The sequence below is a fragment of the Somniosus microcephalus genome, chromosome 4 (genome assembly GCF_052327205.1).
Source record: "Somniosus microcephalus isolate GS21.2 chromosome 4, FLI_Smic_1.0, whole genome shotgun sequence".
Lineage (NCBI taxonomy): Eukaryota > Metazoa > Chordata > Chondrichthyes > Squaliformes > Somniosidae > Somniosus > Somniosus microcephalus.
The window spans coordinates 248,937,059-248,950,802 of record NC_140990.1 but is presented as its reverse complement, the minus strand read 5'-3'; the positions used below and the strand labels follow the sequence as shown (position 1 = coordinate 248,950,802).

The 13,744-nt window shown below is 40.3% G+C and overlaps 1 protein-coding gene across 4 annotated transcripts in view; it reads right to left on the bottom strand.

The window, feature by feature from the left end:
• Positions 1-1,258: 1,258 nt before the first annotated feature.
• The window catches only part of sp3a (sp3a transcription factor), a 71,167-nt gene continuing 58,681 nt past the window's right edge, over positions 1,259-13,744 (bottom strand). For all 4 annotated transcript variants that reach the window (XM_085986170.1, XM_085986171.1, XM_085986169.1 and 1 more), the window contains one exon: positions 1,259-3,462. In XM_085986170.1, coding sequence (XP_085842296.1) covers positions 3,134-3,462 — 329 coding nt within the window. In that variant the 3' untranslated portion in view covers positions 1,259-3,133. The remainder of the gene's footprint in view (positions 3,463-13,744) is intronic.

Here is a 13,744-nt window from a genome sequence, read left to right as displayed (position 1 = left end):
TTGGGGAAGACACGCAGGCTTATTGGTATATTGTCGGACTAGGGAGTGTCCAATAGTTCATTTCCTCAGTCTGAATATCCCTAACACAAATAGGGAAAATGCAAAAGTTACTCTATGGGTATGAGTTACCAGACAAGGCCAGCTACATTAATTTGTGCTCACACCATCAAGTCTGGGCATGATTAATATGCAGAATCAATATGCCAACCCAAGGACCTGGACTGCATCGTCACCCCCGCCCAGGTGACAAATCAGGCTCTTGTCACCCATCCAGGCCCAAAACAGCAAAATAAATGAACTGCCAGCAGGTGTGACATTCCAGTTAACATTCCCATTAATTTCAAACTCAGATTTTACCAAGTTTGAATCATATCTGCAAACGAGCCCCCCACCCCACCCCAGAAAATACCCGCTGGTCGATTTCAGTTTATGAAACTGATGAATTCCCATTTGAAACAAGGTTTTAAAGGAGCTTTATATACATGATGCTGACCGGTTCTCCATCTCTTCCTTGTGCTTTGTCGCTGGGCGCCTGAACGACTCATTCGTTGCGCTGCAAGTCCACCCCGAAAAAGCCAGCAGTCTCAGCCATCCAGAGGAACAGTTCTGTCTCAAACTTTGCTGATCGTATCCTTTCAAAGTTCAATTCAAACTTTGCTCGTGTGAACTATTCCCATTTCTAACTGCACTCAACTTTCCTTTTCTGATTTTTGCAAAATCACAAGACCTTTGTTTCCTGCTTCCAACTCAATTTCCTCAGTTCTTAGTTGTGTGTATTACTAATTATAAATTGCTGAGATTTGACTCCACCAAGTACTGGTCAGCACTTGTTTTGGTAGACTCCATGAAACCTTCTCAGCTTGAGAACCCCTGTAATAGTACACAATAGTTAACTATAAAAAAAAAACCCAAAAGGGTCTGTAGTCAGGATGATAAAACAAGCAAGGCAAGTAAACTTAAAATGAAGTGTCTAATTTTAGCTATTTGCAAGTTACTTAGTTTTACAAAGTTGGATTTCCCCCTCCCCCTAATTGGGTGTGACAAATTATAAGATAACAAACTGATAATTGCAGAAGTTATATTTTGCAAATTCCATAGGAGAAAAATAAAATAATTAATGTAGACTCCTGTTTTAATAGCTTTTTAATACTGATAAATTTAAATAAGGTCAGCAATTTGTTGATAGTATAAATCTTACTTTATTAGCATTTTAATTTATATTTATACATTTTGAAGGAACATGTAAGCCTAGACACAATTTCCACACGGCAATGTATATATTTTTATTGAAGTTTAAAATCAAGTTTCATCATTGTTTCAAAAGACCACCTAACTTTTTTGGGAGGGGAGGAAGAGGAGGAAGAGGTAGGGAGAACATTATGATCTAAAATAGCTCTAAAATGCAAAGAAAGCTGCTCAACCTATTTAAAACATTAACAAAAATTTAAAAAAAAATACAGATCACTACAAAACGGTACTATCCATTATATATTTTCACATGTAACACATACTTTACCCCAACTGTTGGCACTTGCACATGTAACACATCTTAGTAATGAGGCCCATTTTTCCAATGCAAGTTGACAGAGGAAAAAAAATTACTGCAATTAAGGAACTATATTTGAACTGCAAATATCACTGTGGGGAAACCTCAAAGGTCTTGAGTCCTATGTTGAAATACAATGCACAATGTATGCTTTTTGGAGAGAGTTCTAGATAATCAAATCACTTTTACTAAAGAGTAACTGGATTAAAAATAGAAACAATGATCAAGTGACTCATAGTATAAACATTTCTTTCTATATGTGTTTTTATGCACACAATACTACTTTACCATAGGAATAATGCTACATCACATGTGACACTGAATCCTTTCATAGTAGCAGTTCTTCAAATGATTAGAACCAAAAAGTATTGAAACCACAATTCATTTCAGTTGGTTCATCAAAGCTGGTTTATATTGTAATTTGAATGTTTATTCTGCACATTTGATTTCATTACAAAAAAGGACAAGACACTTAAAAATAAATTTCAAAAGGGTACAAACCACGGGGTGATGCAGTACTTTTTAAACAAACTGGCGCAAGGTGTCTCTAATATATTCTGGAGCAAAGTGCAACAGTGATATTTAATAGTACTGCATGTCTGGAGGCAAGAGCCGTCACCCCAGGGGTTTGGAAAGAAAAATAAGTCAAATGGTAGCATCTTTATCCTCACTTCTGTGGTGCTGAAATGATGATTGAGATTAAATAGTTAAGCATTACCTCTGTAGCCTTAACAAATACATAAAAATACAAACTGAATATATATATGCGCAACAAATAGTTACGGTAAAAACTTGAATATAGAAAATTACAAAGGGTAGATGCATAAGGATCTGCAATGTGTCAAAAGAAGCTTCATGTAAATAGCTACATTGAAACTTCAAGGTTAATTATAATCAAGTCATTTGGCAGATGACCCTTAACATTAGCAAAAAAAATGGCTTTTAATAAATTGAAAAAATAGATTAAGACTTCAGTTCCCATTTTTACAATATTCCTCTTTTATAAAGAGCTTAGTGATACACAGAAATGCATACTTTGACACTTAAATGACAAACAGCTAGTTTACTAATTAGCTCATAGAATGCAGACCATCAGTTACCCTTTTATGGTTGAAATATGCTTTTGTATCAGAAAATGCAATGTATTGAATTAGAAAATTGCTATGAAATTTAATAGAAAACAGATTTATCACAATAAATTGTGTTCAAGATGTACACACCAATAACTTTCCCATTCTGGACTGCGTCATCCCCAAATCTTTTAATTTTCAAGATTTCCCATCAGTCTTGCATAGCTATTTCCCTGTGTTTATAATCTATCATCATGAGTGCTATTTTTGAAAAATTGCTACATGTGGTGAGTATCTGCAAAATGTACATGCAACATTGCCAGTGTTCAATAGATATGAATACTGTATTACAAATACATAGAAAATAAGGCATTTTAGTGACATTTGTCACTTCTCCATAATACATGAATTTTACCACACTGATAAAAAGACTGCAGAAAAAGCTTAAAATTTACTAGCCTTTTGCTCCATTATAAAATCACTAACACATTGTATTTTTTTTTCTATAAACTGCGTTTCAGTCCATACAGTCATCCCCACCAATAGTGACTAACTGTATATCAGTATTATGTAACATTTCTTCAGTATTTGCACCATCAGAATGGTCAGTTCCAATCCCTTCCATATGGCCCTGCTGAATGTTTGCTATTACAGGTGACATAATAGTTCCTCCTGAAGTAAGGATACCAACATCAGAGGCAGATGTCACTTCCATTGATGATATAGCTGCACTATTGTGGCTGGAAAGGTTGCCCCTCTTGTTCTGATGTGTTTTGATGTGCTTTGAAAGGTGGTCACTTCTTATAAAGCGCTTGGAGCATTCTGGACAGACAAACTTTTTCTCACCTGCAGGGTATAGATTCAGAAAATTCAATTTTTTTTAAATCTCCAAAAGAAATACTTGAATTTATATAGCACCTTTCACAAAATCAGGATGTCCCAAAGCACTTTACAGCCAATGGAGTGCTTTTGAAGTATAGTCAGTTATAATGTAGGAAATGCAGCAGCCAATTTGCGCAAGATCTAAAGATTAGGCATGTACAAAGTATGTGAAAGTTAATTTGTGAAATCCTTTGCAGCTTGGTGCTCGTCTGTCTAACTAATTCTGATAAACTAAATATTAATCTTAACAAAAATATCACTTTATAACATGTTAAAATTTTACAGTTCCTTTCAACTGTTTCCATTATAAATTCCACTGTCCACATGATACCCTTCTACCCATGGTGACATTGTAGTGCACAGTTGTCTCTTCCAGTTCCTCAGCCTGTACTGTAGAAAAACGTGTTCCAACAGTTTCCCAAATTAGTGAATTGTTATTTAACTATATACAGTAAAATCAAATTTCAAAATAGGCACAGAATGTACAACTTTAAAATGGCAATTAAATGACACCCACGTGCGCTAGCCTAATTATTCCCCCAACCGTTAACCTGGTTTCATCCAAAGATTACACTTGGTCTTGCCTCAATGTGTGCAAAATAGGAAATCAACTAGTGTTTACTGCCTTACATGAACAAGACAACCCTCATGTATTTTTATTTTGAGGTTAATAGACGACCAAGAGAAAATAACAAAAAATATACATGTGTGGTTACAATAAAAATAGACGAGTTTAAACATTGGTCTTTCACCTCTAAAATCAGAGTTCAAATTCAGCTCAGATTGACATGAAAGCATCCTGCATTTTGTGTGAAATATTGTCCCTAAATTGGCAATTTCACTCAGAGGCCCAAGTGGAAAATGTAGAAATGTCACACCAGTGCTCTTTTAAGTCTGGGAGAGGCAGATCGTTGGGGCAGTGTAGAAGTTTTGTTCGGCTATATGTGACCTGATGGGGTTTGATGCTGAAAGTGTTCCATTTCCCTTAATAAATGAGATCCATAAAAACTTACCATGCACACACACTGACTATTGTCAAGACACTGCAGATGGACAGTACTGCACAGGAGATCCCATTTCCACACTGCATAAAGCCTCAGTGCCAATACCATAGCATTAGTTCATTTTGACCTGAAGCTCAACAGAAACCTCTATGCAATTTCCCCCCATCCCTCAAATAAGTAATGTGCAGGGCTTGTGTGAATGCATTGGTGAGATTGTAATGAGAGAAGGATACTTATCATTTGGAGAATGAGATCTTATTTTTCATCTTTATTAAACATCCTCCATACACTAACATACCAAAGTACTAATTCAGTTGGCGTGGCCCCCAAGAAGGAATTTTAACCCCTGTGCTCAGTGCCAATCTGTTAAATACGTTGTGAAGTGCTGTAGTTAATGCTAGACAGTAATCTTTAATAGATGTGTGAGGACTGTGGTGCCTTACAGATGGAATCAATTAAAACCCAACTAAAAGTAAAGTACCAGGAAACATCTGTGGAATTGGCAGTATGGTCTTTAACCTGCCCTAGGACCTTCCCCCCCAGGAAAATGGCTTAACACTGCAGAATGCCTCCAACTATACACTTAGCTAGCTGCTACTTGGTCATTGGTTTGCCATAAGTCTTTGTACTACAGAAGGAATGTAAACTGTCATGGTTTCTTAAATTGCTCACCATAACCACACAAAAAATGCAGACATTTGCACGGTGGAAACAACATGCCAGTTCTGACTTGTGCAGCAGATGAAACAATAGACCAACTTCTGGATCCAAATGAAATGGGAAAAGAGTTTAAGTTAAAAACGCTGGGTAAGTTGCAAGAATGCCAGATCTCACAGCAAGTACTTGTATTTCACTAATTCCAACAGTTCAGAATTGTCCTCAACTCATGTTAAAACAAGCTTGAAATGCAGGAATTTTAACAAGACCTAAATGAGCAGACTTGAATAGTTTACATAAAACAGGACACCAGATTATCTGTTAATGCAGTGGTTTTCAAACTTCTTGTGGGGACCCCCTGCAGATATCAATACTTCCTGGACTTCTTGTCCAAGCTTCTTAAAGACAGTGACAGCTATTGAGGAAAACATAGCCATTATTGCAGAAAACATTTTTTAATCAGTATACAGCAACAGAAATAAAATGCTAAGTTACAAACACTGAAATTTGGATGACCTCAAATTCCCAGAAAGCCCTCAAACTCTCATTTAAAAACCCGTGCTTAATTATTCAAACACAAACAGGTCAACGGTCTGAAATACATCATCTACTCTAGAAGCATACTACAGAGTAAAGATAAGCCCTGTTGTTTTCCCCACCACCACCACCACCAATTACTGACTGCCTCATTAACCCCTCTCCCGTGCCCTTACCCTAAACTCTTAACAAGTATGAATAGCTCATAGATTGTCAACGAGATACCACCTATTCAGCTGCCTCTGCTGCTTCTCTGCCTCCTCCACCAAACTTCCCCTCAGGCACTCCCACACCATCACCCTGAACCGCTGTCTCTCTAGTTTCTCCCCCATACACTCTGCGATATTATCAACGAGACCCATCTCCTGCTCCTGCGGTGGCGTTGAGTGAAGCGAGAGTTTGGCAAGTGAGAGAAAAGTTATTTAAATTTATTTAGTGAGTTTAAGTGAAGGGAAAATTTAATTTTCTGAAGTAAGTTTAATTTATTAAAGTAAATTAAACTGTTGGGGAGTTTAAACCGGAAGTAGAATCTGGGTTTAAAAAGGGGCGGGCCACGTGCGGCAGCGCGAGTGAAGCGAGAGTTTGGTAAGTGAGAGTGTTCGGGCAAGTGGGAGGTGAAGGGGTGTTTCTGTCCTGTTTTGTTTCCCACTCTCAGGCTTAGCCAGCACTGCGGAAGCGGAGCAGCGAGACGACTCAACCTAACAGGCCCCACAGACAGCATTCAAAAGGGAGGTAGGTGATCAGCTGGTTAGTAGGTCCTCTTCCTTCTCTGTTATACCTTATAAGTTGGTAAGTCCTATTAAATAGTGGTGTGATATTCATCATCTATATTGGGGCAGAGGGTCTTCATAACTACTAATAACTCAGTGCTGGGACCCCAACTCTTTACAATCTATATTAACGATTTGGAGGAGGGGACCGAGTGTAACATATCAAAGTTTGCAGATGATACAAAGATGGGAGGGAAAGTAGTGAGTGAGGAGGACATAAAAAACCTGCAAAGGGACATAGATAGGTTAAGTAAGTGGGCAGAGATTTAGCAGATGGAATACAATACTGGAAAGTGTGAGGTTATGCACTTTGGCAGGAAATATCATAGAGCAAGCTATTATCTTAATGGCAAGAAACTGGGAAGTACTGCAGTACAAAGGGATCTGGGGGTCTTGGTGCACGAAACTCAAAAAGTTAGTATGCAGGTAATCAAGAAGGCCAATGGAATGTTGGCTTTTATTGCTAGGGGGATAGAATATAAAAACAGGGAGGTATTGCTGCAGTTATACAAGGTATTGGTGAGACCGCACCTGGAATACTGCACGCAGTTTTGGTGTCCATACTTAAGAAAAGACATACTTGCTCTCGAGGCAGTACAAAGAAGGTTCACTCGGTTAAACCCAGGGATGAGGGGGGTGGACATATGAGGAGAGGTTGAGTAGATTGGGACTCTACTCATTGGAGTTCAGAATGAGAGGCGATCTTATTGAAACATAGAAGATTGTGAAGGGGCTTGATTGGGTGGATGCGGTGAGGATGTTCCCAATGATGGGTAGAACTAGGGGGCATAATCTTAGAATAAGGGGCTGCTCTTTCAAAACTGAGATGAGGAGAAACCTCTTCACTCAGAGGGTAGTAGGTCTGTAGAATTTGCTGCCACAGAAAGCTGTGGAAGCTACATCATTAAATAAATTTAAAACAGAAATAGACAGTTTCCTAGAAGTAAAGGGAATTAGGGGTTATGGGGAGCGGGCAGGATTGGACATGAGTCTAGGTTCGGATCGGTCACGGCGCGGGCCCAGGGGCCGTGTAGCCTGGTCCTGCTACTACTTCTTGTGTTCTAATTCTGTGTTAGATTTCAGGAGATGGTTCTATTCACAGGGATTAGTGGAGACCTCGGGAACAGGCTGCCAGCTAGGAGTCCTTCAAGAGTAAATTGGGCCTGTTCCTGGCTGGGGTGGAGATCATCTTTTACAGAAGGTAAGTACTGCAGGAAATACAGGGACAGAGTGATCTCCTGGACAAGTTTCGATCACCTAGATGGGTCGGAGAGGAATTTCCCAGATTTTTCTCTCCCAAATTGGCCATTGGGTTTTTTATCTGGTTTTTCGCCTCTCCCGGGAGATCACATGGGTTCGGGTGGGATGGAGAGTGGAGGTAGATTTGAGGTTAGGATCAGATCAGCCATGATCTTATTGAATGGCGGAGCAGGCTCGAGGGGCCGATTGGCCTACTCCTGCTCCTATTTCTTATGTTCTTAATCTATTTCCAGTAAAATGTTAACCACCCAACTTGCTTTCCTGCCCCTCATGCTAATTGACTTGTAAATGGTTCCCTCACCTCAGGCACTGTCTCCCCCTCCTTTTCAAAACCACCAACACCTCTCTGCAAATAAACCTACACTCAACCCCTCTGTCCTTGCAAACTACTGCCTCATCTCCAACCCCCCCCCCTCTAAATTCTTGAGCATGTTGTCACTCCCCAGATCCATACCCATCTCTCCCACAACTCTCTGAATTCCTCCAGTCAGATCTTTGCACCCTCCCCCACAACAGAAACAGCCCTAAATCACAAATGACAGCTTCTGATAGTGAGCATGGTGCATTATTTCCCCTCATCCAACAGCCTTTGACTCAATGAACCACACCATCCTCCTCCAACACATCTCCTCCGTTGTCCAGCTTGGTGGAACGCATTTACTTCGCTTCCCACCACATGCAGTCACCTTGGGAGTCTCCCAAAGATCCATCCTGAGCCCCCTACTCTTCCACACGCTGCCTCTTGGTGACATCACCCATGCACATGGGGAGTCTGCTTTCACAAGTACACAGCTCTACTGCATGTCCCATCAGACTGCTTGTTCGACATTCAGTCTTGTACCCCAAAGGGACAACATAAAACAAAGAAAAAGTATTCAAAAATGAAAAAACTGGCACAGATCCTGGCAACTGGAAGAGATAAAAAGAAGAAAAGGTGACAAAACAGAGCTAAAAGGAGTATGGAAAGAAACTTGTAAGGGATATCAAAATAAAACACAAACTTTTTTTTTTTAAATTAAGGGTTGTCAGGAGCAATGTGGGCCCCTTAAACTGATAATGGTGATATTGTAAATGAAAATAAGGAAATGGTGGACACGTTTGCATCAGTATTTATAGTAGAGGAAGAGGATGGCATGCTGGACATCCCAAGGAGACCAATATTGAAACAGGGACTCACCAAAACAACAATAAATGAAGAAAATAATGGCACTAAAGAGTGACATTCCAGGGTTTTAAAGGAAGTAGGTGAGAATATTGCAGATGCACTAACTATAATCTTCCAAAGTTCTCAATTCTGGAACCGTTCCTTTATACTGGAAAATTGCGCAGGTCGCTCCGCTTTTAAAGAAGGGGAAACCAGGGAATTATAGACCAGTTAGCCTAACATCTGTTATCAGGAAATGACTAGTCTATAATTAAGGATAGGGTGACTGAAACCGTGAAAATTTTCAGCTGATCAGCATGGATTTGTAAAGTTGTGCCTGATGAACTTTTTGAAGAGGTGACTAAAGTAGTGGACAGGGGAAATGTCTATGGATGTTATTTATATGGACTTCCAGAAGGCATTGGATAAAGTCCCTCATAAGAGATGGTTGGCTACAGTTGAAGCTCATGGAATTGAAGGCAAATTATTGACCTGGTTAGGAAATTGGCCGAGCGGCAGGAGACAGAGCGTAGGGATAATGGGCAGGTACTCTAATTGGCAGGACGTGACGAGTGGTGTCCTGCAAAGATCTGTGTTTGGGCCTCAATTGTCAACATATTTATTAACGACTTATGATGGAATAAAAAGCCACATATCCAAGTTTGCCAATGACACAAAGATAGGCAGCACTGTAAGCAGTGTAGATGGAAGCATAAAATTACAAAGTTATTAATAGATGAAGCGAATGGGCAAACCTGTGGCAAATGGATTTCAATGCAGGCAAATATGAGGTCATCCATTTTGGACCTAAAAAGGATAGAGGTGGCTGCAGAGATAGCGGACGCATTGGTTTTGATCTTCCAAAATTCCCTAGATTCGAGAACGGTCCCAGCAGATTGGAAGGTAGCAAATGTAACCCCTCTATTCAAGGAGGGAGAGAGAAAACAAGGAACTACAGGCCAGTTAGCCTGACATCAGTCGTCAGGAAAATGCTGGAATCCATTGTTAAGGAAGTGGTATCAGGGCACTTAGAAAATCATAACATGATTAGGCAGAGTCAACATGGTTTTATGAAAGGGAAATAGTGTTTGACAAATTTATGAGTTTTGAGGATGTAACTAGCAGGGTAGATAAAGGGGAACCAGTGGATGTAGTATATTTGGATTTCCAAAGGGCATTCGATAAGGTGCCACATAAAAGGTTATTACACAAGATAAGGGCTCATGGGGTTGGGGGTAATATAGTAGCATGGATAGAGAATTATTTAATGGACAGAAGAGAGTAGGGATAAACAAGTTTTTTTCAGGTTGGCAGGCTGTAACTAGTGGGGTGCCGCAAGGATCAGTGCTGGGGCCTCAGCTATTTACAATCTAGATTAATGACCTAGATAAAAGGGACCGAGTGTAATGTATCCAAGTTTGCTGACGATACAAAGCTAGGTGGAACAGTAAGCAGCGAGGAGAACACAGTCTGCAAAGGGATAATAGATAGACTAAATGAGTGGGCAGGAAAGTGGCAGATGGAGTATAATGTAGGGAAATGTGAGGTTATTCACTTTGGTAGGAAGAATAGAAAAACAGAATTTTTTTTAAATGGTGAGAAACTTTTAAATGTTGGTGTTCAGAGAGATTTGGGTGTCCTCGTGCAAGAAAACTAGCTTGCAGGTAGAGCAAGCAATAAGGAAGGCAAATGGCATGTTGGCCTTTATTGCAAGGGGTTTGGAGTATAAGAGTAAGGAAGTCTTGCTACAATTGTACAAGGCCTTGGCGAGACCACACCTGCCTGGAGTACTGTGCACAGTTTTGGTTTCCTTATCCAAGGAAGGATATACTTGCCTTAGAGGCGGTGCAACAAAGGTTCACTAGATTGATTCCTGGGATGAGAGGGCTGTCCTATGATGAGAGGTTGTGTAGAATGGGCCTATACTCTCTGGAGTTTAGAAGAATGAGAGGTGATCTCATTGAAACATACAAGATTCTGAAGGGGATTGACAGGGTAGATGCTGATAAGTTGTTTCTCCTGGTTGGAGTCTAGAACTAGGGGGCATAATCGAAGGATAAGGGGTAGGCCATTTAAGACTGAGATGAGGAGGAATTTCTTCACTCAGAGGGTTGTGGATCTTTGGAATCCTCTGCCACAAAGGGCTGTGGATGCGGAGTCTTGAAGTATATTCAAGGCAGAGATAGATAGATTTTTGGACTCTACGGGAATCAAGGGATATGGAGATCGGGCAGGAAAGTGGAGTTGAGGTCGATGATCAGCCATGATCTTATTGAATGGCGGAGCAGGCTCGAGGGGCCATATGGCCTTTTCCTGCTCTTATTTCTTTTGTTATGATAGAACAGAGTACTTTCTAAATAGTGACAAACTAGAAACATGGCAGGTCCAAAGAGACTTGGGGGTCCATGTACACAGATCATTAAAATGTCATGGACAGGTACAGAAAATAATCAAATAGGCTAATGGAATGCTGACCTTTATAGTTAGAAGACTAGAATACAAGAGGGTAGAAGTTATGTTACAGCTATACAAAGCCCTGGTAAACCACACCTGGAGTATGGTGTCCAGTCCTGGGCACCACATCACAGGAAGGATATATTGGCCTTGGAGGGAGTGCAGCATAGATTTACCAGAATGATACCTGGACTTCAAGGGTTAAATTATGAGGAGAGATTACACAAACTAGGGTTGTATTTCCTGGAACTTAGAAGGTTAAGGTGCGATTTGATTGAAGTCTAAGATAATAAGTTTAAACGAAACTGATAGACTAGATTGAGAGAGAAACTATTTCTGCTAGTTGGGGAGTCTACGAATAGTCTAAGCATTAGAGCCAAGTCTTTCAGAAGTGACGTTAGGAAACACTTCTACATGCATAGGTTGGTAGAAGTTTGAAACTCTCTTCTGCAAACTGCAATTGATGCTAGGTCAATTGTTAATTTTAAATCTGAGATTGATAGATTTTTGTTAACCAAAGGTATTAAGGGATATGGGGCAAAGGAGGGTATATGGAGCTAGGTTACAAATCAGCTATGATCTCATTGAATGGCCGAACAGGCTTGAAGAGTTAAATGGCCTACTCATGTTCCTATGGCCCCATACCCTCTTCATTACAAAGATCACCACTTCCATTTCCGTTCTGTCTTAGCCCATCTGCTGCTGAAACTCATCTTTACCTTTCAGCACCAGACTCAACTCTCCTGGTCAGCCTCTAAACTTTAGCTCATCCAAAACTCTGCTGCCCGTATCCTATCCTCTCGCCTATCACCCCTGTTCTCACTGACCTATGTTGGCTCCTGGTCCCCCCAATGCCTCAAATTTAAACTTTTCATCTTTTGTATTCAAACCCCTCCATGGGCTTGCCCCTCCCCTTTCTGTAACCATCTCCAGTGCTACAACTCCCTACTCCCAAACAACCTCTTGTGCATTCCACATTACTTTGAAACCAGCACTGGCACCCATCCCATCAGCTACCTGGCCTCAACCTCCCTCCCCCCATTCCAGCTCTTCCATCTCCCTCTCCTTTAATAACCTTAAAACCAAGCTTTTGGTCACTCCATCCAATATCTCCTTCTTTGGCTCAGTGTCCATTTATTTTCCTCTTGCATCTCAACACACTTTAGTCCATTTTTCTGAAAAAGATGCTACGTAAATGCAAGTTGAAATAGCCACAAGAACCTGAATAGAATTACATATAGTCTATGACACAAACAGGCCATTTGGCCCAATTGGTCTATGCTGGCATTTATGCTCCACACAAGCCTCCTCCCATTCTTCTTCATTTAACCATCAGCATATCCTTCTATTCCTTTCTCCTTCATGTGCTTATCTAGCTTCCCCTTAAATGCATCTATGTTATTCGCCATAACTACTTGTGGTAACGAGTTTCACTTTCTTACCACTTTTTGGGTAAAGAAGTTTCTCCTGAATTCCCTATTGGATTTATTGGTGACAATCTGATATTTATGGCCCCGAGTTTTAGTCTCCCCACAAGTGGAAACATCTTCTCTACATCTAGCTCATCAAACCCCTTCATAATATATATTAAGACATCGCTCAGCCTAGTCTTTTTTTTTTTTTTAAAAAGAGGAAAGTGCCCCAGCTTGTTCAGCCTTTCCATACAAGTATATCCCCTCAGTTCTGGTATCGCCCTTGTGAATCTTTTTTGCACCTTCTCCAGTGCCTCTATATACTTTCTATAATAGAGACCAGAACTGTGCAAAGTACTCTAAGTGTGAATAGATTTAGATTTTAAACTGTCAAATGCTGGACATACTCCAAGATGTGAAGGAGATCACAAGACAGGACTAACCAAATTAAAAGGTCACTGCAGGAACCATTTCTATTGTGTTATTATCTCTGCCCCGAGGATCTAATCAGATATCTAATGTAGAAAAGGGAAAATCCTTGATCTAACAGACGTTGTCTTTCAATAACCAGGATGTCACCTCGAACCTTCCTGGGGTCAGATTTAGTTTTTGACCCAAATTAAGGGAGGAGATCTCTGCTGCCTGACAATGGAATCCTACCCTTGCTCATTTTTCTTTTGCTCATCACTTGGATGTCCAAGAATTACAGTTTTCATGGTTAGTAAGGAGTCACCAATATTACTTTAGCCCTTTCTACTCACGTCTTTTGAATTACTCATGAGATTAGGCGAAACAGAGAAAACAGATGTGGGAATTTATTTGTTCAGAAAAAGATGCTGCCCAGCGTCTGAGGATAGAAAAAACCCACAGGACTATGTAGTCATCCAAGGAATCAAACTGATCTATCTCTGTGCAGCCCCAATGCTGAAAAATTCTTGACACCCCGCCAGGTACATTTTCCACTCGAGTAAATTGTGTGATGACCAAATCTGCCACTACAATGTCTAG